The sequence below is a fragment of the Anomaloglossus baeobatrachus genome, chromosome 1 (genome assembly GCF_048569485.1).
Source record: "Anomaloglossus baeobatrachus isolate aAnoBae1 chromosome 1, aAnoBae1.hap1, whole genome shotgun sequence".
Lineage (NCBI taxonomy): Eukaryota > Metazoa > Chordata > Amphibia > Anura > Aromobatidae > Anomaloglossus > Anomaloglossus baeobatrachus.
In genome coordinates this window covers 910,574,508-910,588,107 of record NC_134353.1, presented here as the reverse complement: position 1 = coordinate 910,588,107, position 13,600 = coordinate 910,574,508, and the positions used below count along the sequence as shown (strand labels likewise).

The following is a 13,600-nucleotide window of genomic DNA, read 5'->3' as shown; positions in this document are numbered from 1 at the left end:
GTTATATTCTTGTACATAGGAACAGTATTATAGTAGTTATATTCCTGTACATAGGAGGCAGTATTATAGTAGTTATATTCTTGTACATAGGAGCAGTATTATAGTAGTTATATTCTTGTACATAGGAGCAGTATTATAGTAGTTATATTCTTGTACATAGGGGCAGTATTATAGTAGTTATTTTCTTGTACATAGAAGCAGTATTATAGCAGTTATATTCTTGTACATAGGGGGCAGTATTATAGTAGTTATATTCTTGTACATAGGGGCAGTATTATAATAGTTATATTCTTGTACATAGGAACAGTATTATAGTAGTTATATTCCTGTACATAGGAACAGTATTATAGTAGTTATATTCCTGTACATAGGAGGCAGTATTATAGTAGTTATATTCTTGTACATAGGGGCAGTATTATAGTAGTTATTTTCTTGTACATAGAAGCAGTATTATAGCAGTTATATTCTTGTACATAGGGGGCAGTATTATAGTAGTTACATTCTTGTACATAGGGGCAGTATTAGAGTAGTTATATTCTTGTACATAGGAGCAGTATTATAGTAGTTATTAGTAGTTATATTCTTGTACATAGGAACAGTATTATAGTAGTTATATTCTTGTACATAGGGGGCAGTATTATAGTAGTTACATTCTTGTATATAGGAGCAGTATTATAGTAGTTATATTCTTGTACATAGGAGAAGTATTATAGTAGTTATATTCTTGTACATAGGGGGCAGTATTATAGCAGTTATATTCTTGTACATAGGAGGCAGTATTATAGTAGTTATATTCTTGTACATAGGGGCAGTATTATAGTAGTTATATTCTTGTACATAGGAGGCAGTATTATAGTAGTTATATTCTTGTACATAGGAGGCAGTATTATAGCAGTTATAGTCTTGTACATAGGAGGCAGTATTATAGCAGTTATATTGTACATAGGAGGCAGTATTATAATAGTTATATTCTTGTACATAGGAGAAGTATTATAGTAGTTATATTCTTGTACATAGGGGGCAGTATTATAGTAGTTATATTCTTGTACATAGGAGGCAGTATTATAGCAGTTATATTCTTGTACATAGGAGGCAGTATTATAGTAGTTATATTCTTGTACATAGGGGCAATATTATAGTAGTTATATTCTTGTACATAGGAGGCAGTATTATAGTAGTTATATTCTTGTACATAGGGGCAGTATTATAGTAGTTATATTCTTGTACATAGGGGGCAGTATTATAGTAGTTATATTCTTGTACATAGGAGGCAGTATTATAGTAGTTATATTTTTGTACATAGGAGGCAGTATTATAGCAGTTATATTCTTGTACATAGGAGGCAGTATTATAGCAGTTATATTCTTGTACATAGGAGCCAGTATTATAGTAGTTATTTTCTTGTACATAGGAGGCAGTATTATAGCAGTTATATTCTTGTACATAGGAGGCAGTATTATAGTAGTTATATTCTTGTACATAGGAGGCAGTATTATAGTAGTTATATTCTTGTACATAGGAGAAGTATTATAGTAGTTATATTCTTGTACATAGGGGGCAGCATTATAGCAGTTATATTCTTGTACATAGGAGCAGTATTATAGTAGTTATATTCTTGTACATAGGGGGCAGTATTATAGCAGTTATATTCTTGTATATAGGAGCAGTATTATAGTAGTTATATTCTTGTACATAGGGGGCAGTATTATAGTAGTTACATTCTTGTATATAGGAGCAGTATTATAGTAGTTATATTCTTGTACATAGGAGAAGTATTATAGTAGTTATATTCTTGTACATAGGGGGCAGTATTATAGCAGATATATTCTTGTACATAGGAGAAGTATTATAGTAGTTATATTCTTGTGCATAGGGAGCAGTATTATAGCAGTTATATTCTTGTACATAGGAGGCAGTATTATAGTAGTTATATTCTTGTACATAGGAGGCAGTATTATAGTAGTTATATTCTTGTACATAGGAAGCAGTATTATAGTAGTTATATTCTTGTACATAGGAGGCAGTATTATAGTAGTTATATTCTTGTACATAGGAGAAGTATTATAGTAGTTATATTCTTGTACATAGGGGGCAGTATTATAGCAGTTATATTCTTGTACATAGGAGCAGTATTATAGTAGTTATATTCTTGTACATAGGAGGCAGTATTATAGCAGTTATATTCTTGTACATAGGGGGCAGTATTATAGTAGTTATATTCTTGTACATAGGGGGCAGCATTATAGCAGTTATATTCTTGTACATAGGAGCAGTATTATAGTAGTTATATTCTTGTACATAGGGGGCAGTATTATAGCAGTTATATTCTTGTATATAGGAGCAGTATTATAGTAGTTATATTCTTGTACATAGGGGGCAGTATTATAGTAGTTACATTCTTGTATATAGGAGCAGTATTATAGTAGTTATATTCTTGTACATAGAAGTATTATAGTAGTTATATTCTTGTACATAGGGGGCAGTATTATAGCAGTTATATTCTTGTGCATAGGGGCAGTATTATAGCAGTTATATTCTTGTACATAGATGCAGTATTATAGTAGTTATATTCTTGTACATAGGGGGCAGTATTATAGCAGTTATATTCTTGTACATAGGAGGCAGTATTATAGTAGTTATATTCTTGTACATAGGAGACTGTATTATAGTAGTTATATTCTTGTACATAGGGGGCAGTATTATAGCAGTTATATTTTTGTACATAGGAGGCAGTATTATAGTAGTTATATTCTTGTACATAGGAGAAGTATTATAGTAGTTATATTCTTGTACATAGGGGGCAGTATTATAGTAGTTATATTCTTGTACATAGGGGGCAGTATTATAGTAGTTATATACTTGTACATAGGGGCAGTATTATAGTAGTTATATTCTTGTACATAGGGGGCAGTATTATAGTAGTTATATTCTTGTACATAGGGGGGCAGTATTATAGTAGTTATATTCTTGTACATAGGAGGCAGTATTATAGTAGTTATATTCTTGTACATAGGAGACTGTATTATAGTAGTTATATTCTTGTACATAGGGGGCAGTATTATAGCAGTTATATTTTTGTACATAGGAGGCAGTATTATAGTAGTTATATTCTTGTACATAGGAGAAGTATTATAGTAGTTATATTCTTGTACATAGGGGGCAGTATTATAGTAGTTATATACTTGTACATAGGGGCAGTATTATAGTAGTTATATTCTTGTACATAGGGGGCAGTATTATAGTAGTTATATTCTTGTACATAGGGGGCAGTATTATAGTAGTTATATTCTTGTACATAGGGGCAGTATTATAGTAGTTATATTCTTGTACATAGGGGCAATATTATAGATGTTTATATTTCCTGCAGAACTTTTTCAGAAAATACTCCCCGAGTGATAAAGGCCCGTATGGAATAAGCACAGAGGTCATGGACACTTATGTGAAAAGCTGTGGTAAGTTTTACAGAAGAAATTTGAATAGTAAAATATGTGATAGTAATTGCGCACATGATTACATCTCCTTAGTGGAGCGGTTGGGGCATGCTGAGAGCTGTAGAGTGCAACATGTCAAAGTTTTTACTCTATTCCTTTAGCCCATGCAGATCTTTATTGTGCAGTGTACATAGGAGTAGAGGCATTTTCTATGTCTGGATGCTGGTGCACACAGTGGAAATTTAGCCTCTTGGAACTTATAAGATCACCTGTGTCTTTTCCAACTTGTGATGGACGATCAAAATCTATTTAACCAAAATAAATCAGACACTCAAGTATCACACCTATGCAAACTATTGTCCTTAATGTGCAGCTGGGTTTCCTTTGTGGCTGTAAGGCCCCATGCACGCGCTGCAGTTTTTGATACGTTTTTTGGACACGGTGCATTTTTGGGGTTACGACATAACTGCAGCGTGTGGACATGCCCTGTTAGCCTCCATTCTTCTAGAAAGTGTCCGCTTTCTTTTGGTCATATAGTTTTTGATCTTCCATCATCAGTTAGAAAATGAAACAAGTGAACTTATAAGTTACAAGAGGCAACATTTTCACTGTGCGCACCAGCACCCAATATTTTGGACTGTGTCTCTAGGAATGGTGGCAACCTTAGACTGAGCCAATACCAATGTTTGTCTATAGAAAATTAGAGTAACTTAAAGAGGATCAACCACCAGGATTTTCCTATATAAACTAAAGCCAGTGCTATACTGGTGCTATCATACTGATTCTATACTTAACTTTACGTGTGAGATCGGATGTATAGTTTCTGAAATACAGACAGGTAAAGTTTGAAACGCACAGTTATTTGATGAGAGGTGCAACGGAATATCTAATAAGTGGGTTGGGTTTTGCTAGTTATTCCTGCCCCTGTCTGCTGCCTGTTTTTCCTCCCCCTTGTTTCTTTTACTACAGGGGGAGAAAGTACAGGCAGCAGACAGGGGCAGGAATAACTAGCAAAACCCAACCCACCTATTAGATATTCTGCAGCACCTGTCATCAAATAACAGTGCATTTCACAAACTTTATTTGTCTGTATTTCAGAAACTATACATCCGATCTCACAACTAAAGGTATGTATAGAATCAGCATGATAGCCCCAGTATAGCACTGGCTTTAGTTTATATATAAAAATATATATGGTTGATCCTCTTCAAGTGATTTTCCCCTTTCACTGATCATTCCTGGGTCCACCGCTGATTCTCCGTCACTGTTCCTGGTGAAATTGGCTGCACTGTGCGGACTTCACGTTACTGACCGAATGTCTTCTTGCTTTGCACCATTAACATGCATGCAAATGGACAGGAAAAGTTTTGTATTGAAATTACAGTTTGTCCTTGGGGGCATTTGCCCCATATGTGGAGAGTTAATCATGTGCCACGTCTCCCTACATAATTTCTCATTACATAAAGTTTTCCTTTTCAGCCGGATATTGCGTGATTACTTACATCCTCGGCGTTGGAGACAGACATCTGGACAATCTCTTGTTAACGAAAACAGGTTTGATATCAATTTATTTTATTCTGTTAGTTTCTGTGATGTGTGAGCGTGGTGTTGTTTTGTTAGATTACCTTTTTTTTTCTTTTGACTGTTTTGCTTTTATGTGATGCCTAAATGTGGTACAGTGGAACCTCGCTTAACGAGAATTTCCCTTAACAAGCAAAGCTTTCTGTAAATTTGTAACTCTATTTACGAGAAAGCTTTGCTGTACTAGCAAAATACTCACCGCACACACTTCCGGTTCCGTACATCCACCGCGCTCTAACCCGCACTTGCAGTCCACACAAGCATGCACACACGCACGCACGCACGCACACACACACACACACACGCACACACACGCACGCACACACATACAGTATTATGCTCACCTTACCTTCCATTCCACTGCCGGTCTCATGGTTCTTGTAGTTCCCGGGTACATTGCGACGTCCTCGCGGCGAACTTCAAGACCCAGGAGGCCCGCGATGGAACGGAAGGTAAGGTGAGCATATAATATAGTGTACCTTCCGTTTCATCGCCGGCCTCCTGGGTCCTGTAGTTCGCCGCTCCAGGCTGTGCATCGGCATCCATAGCGATGAAGCAGGAACTTCCTGTCAGGCGCTACTCAAAGGCAGCGCGCTGGGCAATCAGAGGCAGCGGCTCAGCCTTTGACGTCAGCGCTCTGGCCGCGGAAGTTCCTGCCTCGTCGTTATGGTAACCCGATACACAGCCCAGCCCCGTACCAGAGAACTGCAAATCCCAGGAGACCGGCGATGCAATGGAAGATAAGGTGAGCATATAATATGTGCCTGCGTGTTTGTGTGTGTTTGTGTTTGTGTGTGTTTGTGTGAGAGTGTACGAGTGTGTGTACGAGTGTGTGTGTGTGTGTACGAGTGTGTGTGTGTGTGTGTGTGTGTGTGTGTGTGTGTACGAGTGTGTGTGTGTGTACGAGTGTGTGTGTACATGTGGAATGATAGAATAGGGGACAAGGATGGGACATTCAACAAGTTGTGGAAGGAATTGTCTGCATTGCAATGATTTCCTATGGGAAGTCTTGCTTTGCTGAACGAGTAACTTGGTTAACAAGCACAGTCCCAGAACGGATTGTTCTCGTTAAGCAAGGTTCCACTGTTCCTCTGATCAGGACCCCTTCCTTTATTGGACGCAGTACCCTTTTCTCTGCTCTTGAAACCTGCTGTCTCTAACATGCTTGCTTGTGGTACCCCAAGTTCAGAGCTCAGTAGGTGCATCCTTTTCTCTGTTCCACCCCTATCCCACATAAATGCAGACATGACTGTTCAAGATGGGATTTGCATAAATAGTTTGGAGGTTGACAAAATGCAGGAGAGTAATATATAATTGCAGGATTGTACAAGTCACTGGGATTGTTTGCTCTCTCTTACCATGGATTATCACCTGCATCATGCGTATATATAAAGAATAGGGGTGATTTTACGTTTTCCTTTTAGAACTGCAAGTTCAGAGCTCAGTTGTTCTCGTTTCTCATTGCTCTTTGTGTTCACCAACCCTACCCCACATTGGCACAGACATGGGTATGGGCAGCACAGTGGCTCAGTGGTTAGCACTGCAGTCTTGTGATGGCTCAGTGGTTAGCACTACAGTCTTGCAGCACTGGGGTCCTGGGTTCGAATCCCACCAAGGACACCATCTACAAGGAGTTTGTATGTTCTCCCCGTGTTTGCGTGGGTTTCTTCCGGGTTCTCCGGTTTCCTCCCACACTCCAAAGACATACAGATAGGGTTTATAGATTGTGAGCCCCAATGGGGACATTGTTCCTGATGTATGTAAAGCGCTGCGGAATATGTTAGCGCCATATAAAAATAAAGATTTATTTTTTGAGTTGTGTGAATAATATTGAGGTTTGCAAGGTACAAGGCAGTAACATATGATAGACTTCGTTTTTAGTCTTTATATTGGATCTTTACTATTTTTTTCAGTTGAACTGAACATGCAAACTAAGGCTGTTTGCACACGTTGCGTTTTTTCCTGTGTTTACGCTGCGATTTTCCACTGCAGCATAAACGCATGCGTCGAGCGTACCCAGCACAATCTGAAAAGATTGTGCAAATTCCATCCTTACGTTGCGTTTCACAGTGCAGCTTTTCGGCTGCTGAAATATTTTGCCAAAACGCTGCGTTCTAAGTAGAAACAGGTCACTTCTTTTGTGCGTTCCGGATGATTTTCCCTCTCTGTCTATGGCAGAGCAAGCATCCAGGACGCATGAATTCTTCATTCACAATGCTTTCAAAACGCAGCTTTTCGGCTGCGTTTTGACACTCACATGCAGTGACTTAAACGCTGCGGAATAGAACGCAGACGTGCGCACATACCCGAATGCTGGCTGTAAAGCAGAATGAAACGTTTTGTTTTTTATTTTTTTTATTTTGTATCTGTGTTGCAGAGATAACAGCTGTCAAATTATTTCATACCTATTGAATTAACTATTGTCAATTCCCAGTGTGTTTTCTCAGACAGTTTCCACTGTGCGGGTGTGTGCTTCTTCTCTCTGTATGATGCCGACCAATCATAAGCAGGCAATAACACAGTGGAGAAAGGAAACCACGCCCCCTCAACAGCTTAGATCATATTAGTCTGTGAGATATAGTGATACAGCTTCCACTGGTCTGACCTCCTGCATGATTAGAAAGTACTGATGGTAGAGCACAGATGACCAACACCTATCAGCTAAGGTCTTGGCAATCCGTGTTGGGGGAGGAGCAACAGAGCAGAATTTAACACTTCTAACCCTTCTGTCAGATCTCCTCCTCCCTTATCAATGTCACCTCTGCTCTACTACCCCTCTCCCCATTCTGCCTGTACAGAGAAGAGCTCAAAGATGTCACTAATCACTTGTATGTCTTAGGCCGGGGCCACACGGGGATTACTGCGATCCCCTCGCATGACACTCGGCTCGCGCTGGCAGTACAGCAGAGCCGAGTGTCATGCGAGTGTCCCTGCGACTGAGGTCCGATTGTGCGAGCGGACCTCAGCTGCGGGGGGCGGGCTGGCTCTGTGGAGGGGAGGGCCAGCGCTGCGGAGGGGTGGCCCGGCACGGAGGAGGGGAGGGAGGGATTTATCCCCCTCTCTCCTCCGTAGCCGGCTATTGCCATTCTCGCACTGCACTTGCGGTACACCAGTGTACCGCGAGTGCAGTGCGATTTTTCTCTCGCCCCATTAACTTGAATGGGTGCGAGAGAAACCAGGAGCGCATTACAGTCACAGCATGCTGCGATTGTTTTTTCGGTCCGATTAGGGCTGAGAAAATAATCGCTCATGTGTGCTGACACACAGGCTAATATTGGTCCGAGTGGAATGTGATTTTTTTTTTTTAATCACCACACTCCACTCGCACCATTTTTCTTGCTGTGTGTCTTAGGCCTAATGCTCACAACAGCTGGTAATCCCTCTGCAGTCAGAGCAGTGCAGGCTACTCCTGTGTGAGACATAATAACAGCCTGTTCTGTTCATATCATTATCTTGTTTAACTCAACATGAAAAATTTACTGAAAGGTCCTCTAACCATGGAGTAGCAGCCGCATCATATAAGGAGCTATATATACATAATAGTAACGCCGAGTGGGCGTTACCAGAGAGATTTCACTGGGGGCGTGTACTTTTTATTGCGACACTGACCAATCATAAGCAGGCAGCAACACACTGGAGCAAGAAGAACACACCCCACAATCGCTTCAAATAGGCTTAGCGTGAGACATGTACTGACAGACAGTCTGCGCTCCTCACTGCAGAGTGATGACGTGCCCGAGCACATAGCTCTGGTGAGGAGAGCAGACTGTCATTTTGTCTCAAAAACTATAGTGGGGTGTGTTCTTTTTCCCTTGTATGTAGATGCCAAGTTACGATTGGCAGAACTATTAGCGGGGAGCTGCTAGAAGTGTTTGTAATGAGGCTCAGCTGTGCAGCGCTCTTTCTGCTCTGATTTGTTAATATATACCATTATACGTATGTCTGTGCTATCCAGCCGACTCCAACACAAATAATGTATTGATTGTTCTACCATTCCAGTAAATGCAGCTTTTTGCACATCCTGTTATCTTATATGATTTAGACTACTGCTCTTGTCTGAGCTACTGTTTCATTTAACCTTGTGCCTTCTTTTTCTAAAATCTATACGCCCTGACTATTCATTTACCAGCAACACTGAATATTTTTGATTGGATGAATATTGTGGCATGTATACAGTTTTATAAAGCTCTTTAAAGGGAATGTCACCCTTACGTGTTTTAAATTTTTATTTATTAATATGGGGTTATAGGTGGCATAAAGGTGAAATTAGCCATACCTGTATACCTCCTGCAAGATCGGTCGTTCGGCAAAAAATCCTGTAATATCTTCCATGCTATGGGGCATGCACTGCCCAGAAGATAAGCCTGCTTCTGGTTTTCATTAAACAGGATTCCACCTCCCCTTCTCTTCCGTGTCCTTGTGAATGACTCTTGCCATTTTGCCTTCCGTTCTGGATGTATGCCTCCTGGGTGAGGGGTCATTGGCAAAAATCCTCTAATATCTTCCAGGCTATGGGGCATGTGCTGCCCATAAGATAAGCCTGCTTCTGGTCTTCATTATACAGGATTCCTCCTCCCCTTCTCTTCCGTGTCCTTGTGCATGACTCTTGCCATTTTGCCTTCCGTTCTGGATGTATGCTTCCTGGGTGAGGGGTCATTGGCAAAAATCCTCCATCTTCCAGGCTATGGGGCATGTGCTCCCGAGAGATAAGCCTGCCTCCGGTGTTCATTATACAGGATTCCTCCTCCTTTTCTCTTCAGTGTCCCTGTGAATGACGCCTGCCATTATGTTTGCCTCCTGGATGATGGGTCATTTGGCAAAAATCCTTTAATATGTTCCAGGCTATGGGGCATGTGCTGCCCAGAAAATAAGAAAAAAAAAAAAGTTTTCAGCTCACCCGTATATGTGCTCTCTCAGTTCCAACGGGGTGCGCGTGGTCCTCCGGACAGGCAGGTCCGTAAGTAGAGTTACAAAAGAGAAGGGTAGGGTCTCAGCACCAATGCCAAAAGGGAAAAAATATTTTTATATAACAAGTTAGAAACTTTATTGGAACATGTTAAAAAATCAGAACATCGACGGTTACATAAAAAACGTCATGGGCTTGATGCGTTTCAGACAGTAGAATATATGAAGTAAAGTCCTTAATCATCAGTATGATTAAGCTTATGATTAAGGACTTTACTTCATATATTCTACTGTCCGACATGCGTCAAGCCCATAACGGTTTTTATGGAATTGTCAATGTTCTGATTTTTTTTAACATGATCCAATAAAGTTTCTATCTTTTATATAAAAATGTTTCCCTTTTGGCGTTAGTGCTGAGTCCCTACCCATTTCTTTTGCCGGGGAAATAAGCCTGCCTCCGGTATTCATTATACAGGATTCCGCTCTCCTTCTCTTCAGAGTCCCTGTGATGTCAGGTGCGTATCCAGAAATAACGCGCCTGCACATTCTGCCTGCTGTCCCTCCCTGCACTATGACTCCACAGGAACTCCCTAGCACCTGCGTACAGCAAAATTGAAGGGGGGAACAGTGCAGCGAGGGACAGCAGGTATAGTGCACAAATGCAAGATTTCCGGCCGTGCACCTGACGTCACAGGGACACCAGCGAAGTGAAAGGGAGAAGGAATCCTGTGTAATGAAGACCGGGGGCAGGCTTATCTTCCAGGAACCACACGCCCCATAGCCTGGAAGATAGAGGATTTTTCCAAAACTACCCCTCATCCAGGAGGCATACAGGTATGTCTTATTTCACCTGTATGCCCATATTACGCCAGTTTCACACTTGCGTTGAACGTTATCCGTTCCATTGCGTTGTGTGACAGATGCAACGGATGTGTTGCATTTAGTGGCACAACGGATGCAACAGATCGTATAAAACAACAGAATCTTTATTTAATTTTCTTTTTCTTCTTTCGTTTTACTGGCGGCAGACTATTGTGAACGATCAGCTGATCGCTCACAGCAGCCGGTCGCCGGGTGATCAGCTGATCGTTCGGCCGCCTAGAATGTGTGAGTGGGGCGGAGTACGAGGTTTGTGGAGCCGAGCGGGACCATGGCACTGAAGATGTCAGTGCAGCGAGGAATGCAAGGCTGGGGACAGGTGAGTGTGAGTGTGTGTGCATGCGTGTGTACATGTGGAGTGAAGTGCGGGAGGGGGCGGAGCCGAGCGGGAAAGTGTCGGGCTCCCTGTACTCGTAGCCAGGGTAAATATCGGGTAACTAGGGAAAGCGCATTGCTTAGTAACCCGATGTTTACCCTGGTTACGAGTGCAGGGAGCCAGAGAGAGCATGCACAGCGAAATCCTACGGATTGCGCTGCTCAAAAAACGTTACATGTAGCGTTCCCTCCGCCCGACGCAGCATCAAAATAACGACGCTGCATCGTGCAGCGGATGCAACGCAAGACCATCCGTTGCTATCCGTAGCTAATAGAAGTCTATGAGGAATATAACGGTTTCCTGCAACGGTTACCGTAATTCCTTAAGGCTGCGGATAGCAACGGAAGCCGTCCAACGCAAGTGTGAAAGTAGCCTTAATAACTTAAAAAAAAACCGCAAAAAGTTGACCGATTCCCATTAACTCAGGAAATGTTTTTTTTTTTTCTTTCTGTCAGTGGGGGGAGGGTCCTGCTGCAGTCATTTGTCTCAAAGCTAAGCACAACATTGATACACAAAATGGAGTGAATGGAGAAACCAAGGATCATCATAGAATATGGAAATAAAATCAATACATCTTTATTAAACATTTTTTAAAAAACAAAAAGTAGTAGATGTGTGACCAGGTCAGAAAAAGGAGTAAAAAACTACACTGTTCCAAATTATTATGCAAAAAGAGTTTAGGAGTGATAAGGTCAGAAATGTTTTGTTTGTCATTTATATTCATTGCTGGTGATGTGTGTCCGGGCTCTTTATATCACTGAAAGCAATTGCAGATACCTGTGCACATTAGTTTGGCAGGTGTGTCCAAATAAAGGCAATACTACTTAAGGCTATGTGCGCATTTACCGGATTTTGCCGCGGATTTTCCGCGGGTTTGCTGCATGTTTCGCTGCAGAAAATGTTCATAACATCTCTGCAGTGAATCACCAGCAAATCCTATGGAGAAAAAAAATCCTGTGCGCACTGGGCGGAATTTGACAGCTGCATGTTTTGCTGCGGGAATCCCGCAGCAAAAACAAGTGCATGTCACTTCTTTTCCGCACATCGCTGCGGGATTTCACTCCATTGACTCAATGTTAATCATGAAATCCCGCAGGGAATAACGCAGGCAGCAAATTCTGTGCGGTTCACCGCGTTTTCCTGCGTTATTCCCTGCGGTATTTCGCGGTTTACCTCCGGTAATGTACATCGCCTGTCTGCGGTTTTGCAGGGAAGTGATGTCATTACAGGAAGAGGAAGCGGAGCAGAGAGTAAACAAACACACATCACAGACACAGACAGACATCACAGACACAGACAGACATCACAGACATAGAACACATAGAACACATAGACACAGACACATCACAGACATAGAACACATAGACACAGACACATTGAACACACATAGAAAGAAAACGGAAATATAGAAAAAAAGAACGTGGGCTCCGCTGTATATTTACCTTCCAGCCGAGGTAAGCACACAGCGGCGGCCCGGTATTCTCAGGCTGGGGAGGGAGAGGGACAGGGTTAATGTCCCCCGCCTCATTCCCCCTCCCGCAGCTGAGAATATCAGCCGCAGCTGCCCCGGCACTGTCGCATGCATTATGCGGCAGAACCGGCGTGTCCTCGGCTCTTCTTGCCACCGTGTAGCAGTGGCAGCAAGGTAATACAAGGGGTTAATGGTGGTGGATCACCGCCATTAACTCCAGGCTTGATCATGGCAGCGTCTATGTGACAGCTGACATGATCAACCCGTAAGTAAAGTGAAAAAAACACGGACACCGAAAAATCCTTTATTTTAAATAAAACAAACAAGCCTCGTTCACCATTTTATTAACCCCTCCCGCACCAAAGCTCCGGCGTAATCCACCGCTCCGGCGTAATCCACAGGTCCTGCGCTACTTCCATCCAGCCGCGATTGTCACAGCAGACACAGCGCTGAATGAAAGCAGCAGACAGCAGAGGTAATTACCAGTCATTTCCCACGGCCGGTAATGTGAACTCACTGCCGACCGTGGGAAATGCAGCGATCTGTCATCTATCTATCTATCCCTCTATCTGTCTGTCTATCTATCTATCCCTCTATCTATTCTTCTGTCTATCTACTATCTCAGAATTAAATGACTTTTTTTTTTTTTTTATTTTTCAATGTGCTTTATTGCATTGAATGCAATAAAGCACATCCCAACCCGCACGCGGCAAAACCGCGGCAATACCGCGAATAATACCGCGGTAAAACCGCGGCAAACCACATGCGGTTTTCGGGTGCGGTTTTTTACCGCGGGTGCGGTAATCTTTGAGAGCATGCGGAATTTTCTCAAGAAAATTCCATTTCCCAGTGCGCACTAGGCCTAAGGAAGGCTGTTCCAGATTATTAAGCAGCCTGCATTTTTGCCAAAATGGGAAAGAAAAAGGATGTGTCGGCTGCTGAGAAACAACAAATTGT

At 41.9% G+C, this 13,600-nt stretch overlaps 1 protein-coding gene across 2 annotated transcripts in view; it reads left to right on the top strand.

Moving 5' to 3' along the window:
* The window catches only part of PIK3C3 (phosphatidylinositol 3-kinase catalytic subunit type 3), a 323,893-nt gene that overhangs the window by 180,891 nt on the left and 129,402 nt on the right, over window positions 1-13,600 (top strand). For both annotated transcript variants that reach the window (XM_075327579.1, XM_075327571.1), the window contains 2 exons: window positions 3,368-3,452; window positions 4,911-4,985. In XM_075327579.1, coding sequence (XP_075183694.1) covers window positions 3,368-3,452; window positions 4,911-4,985 — 160 coding nt within the window. The remainder of the gene's footprint in view (window positions 1-3,367; window positions 3,453-4,910; window positions 4,986-13,600) is intronic.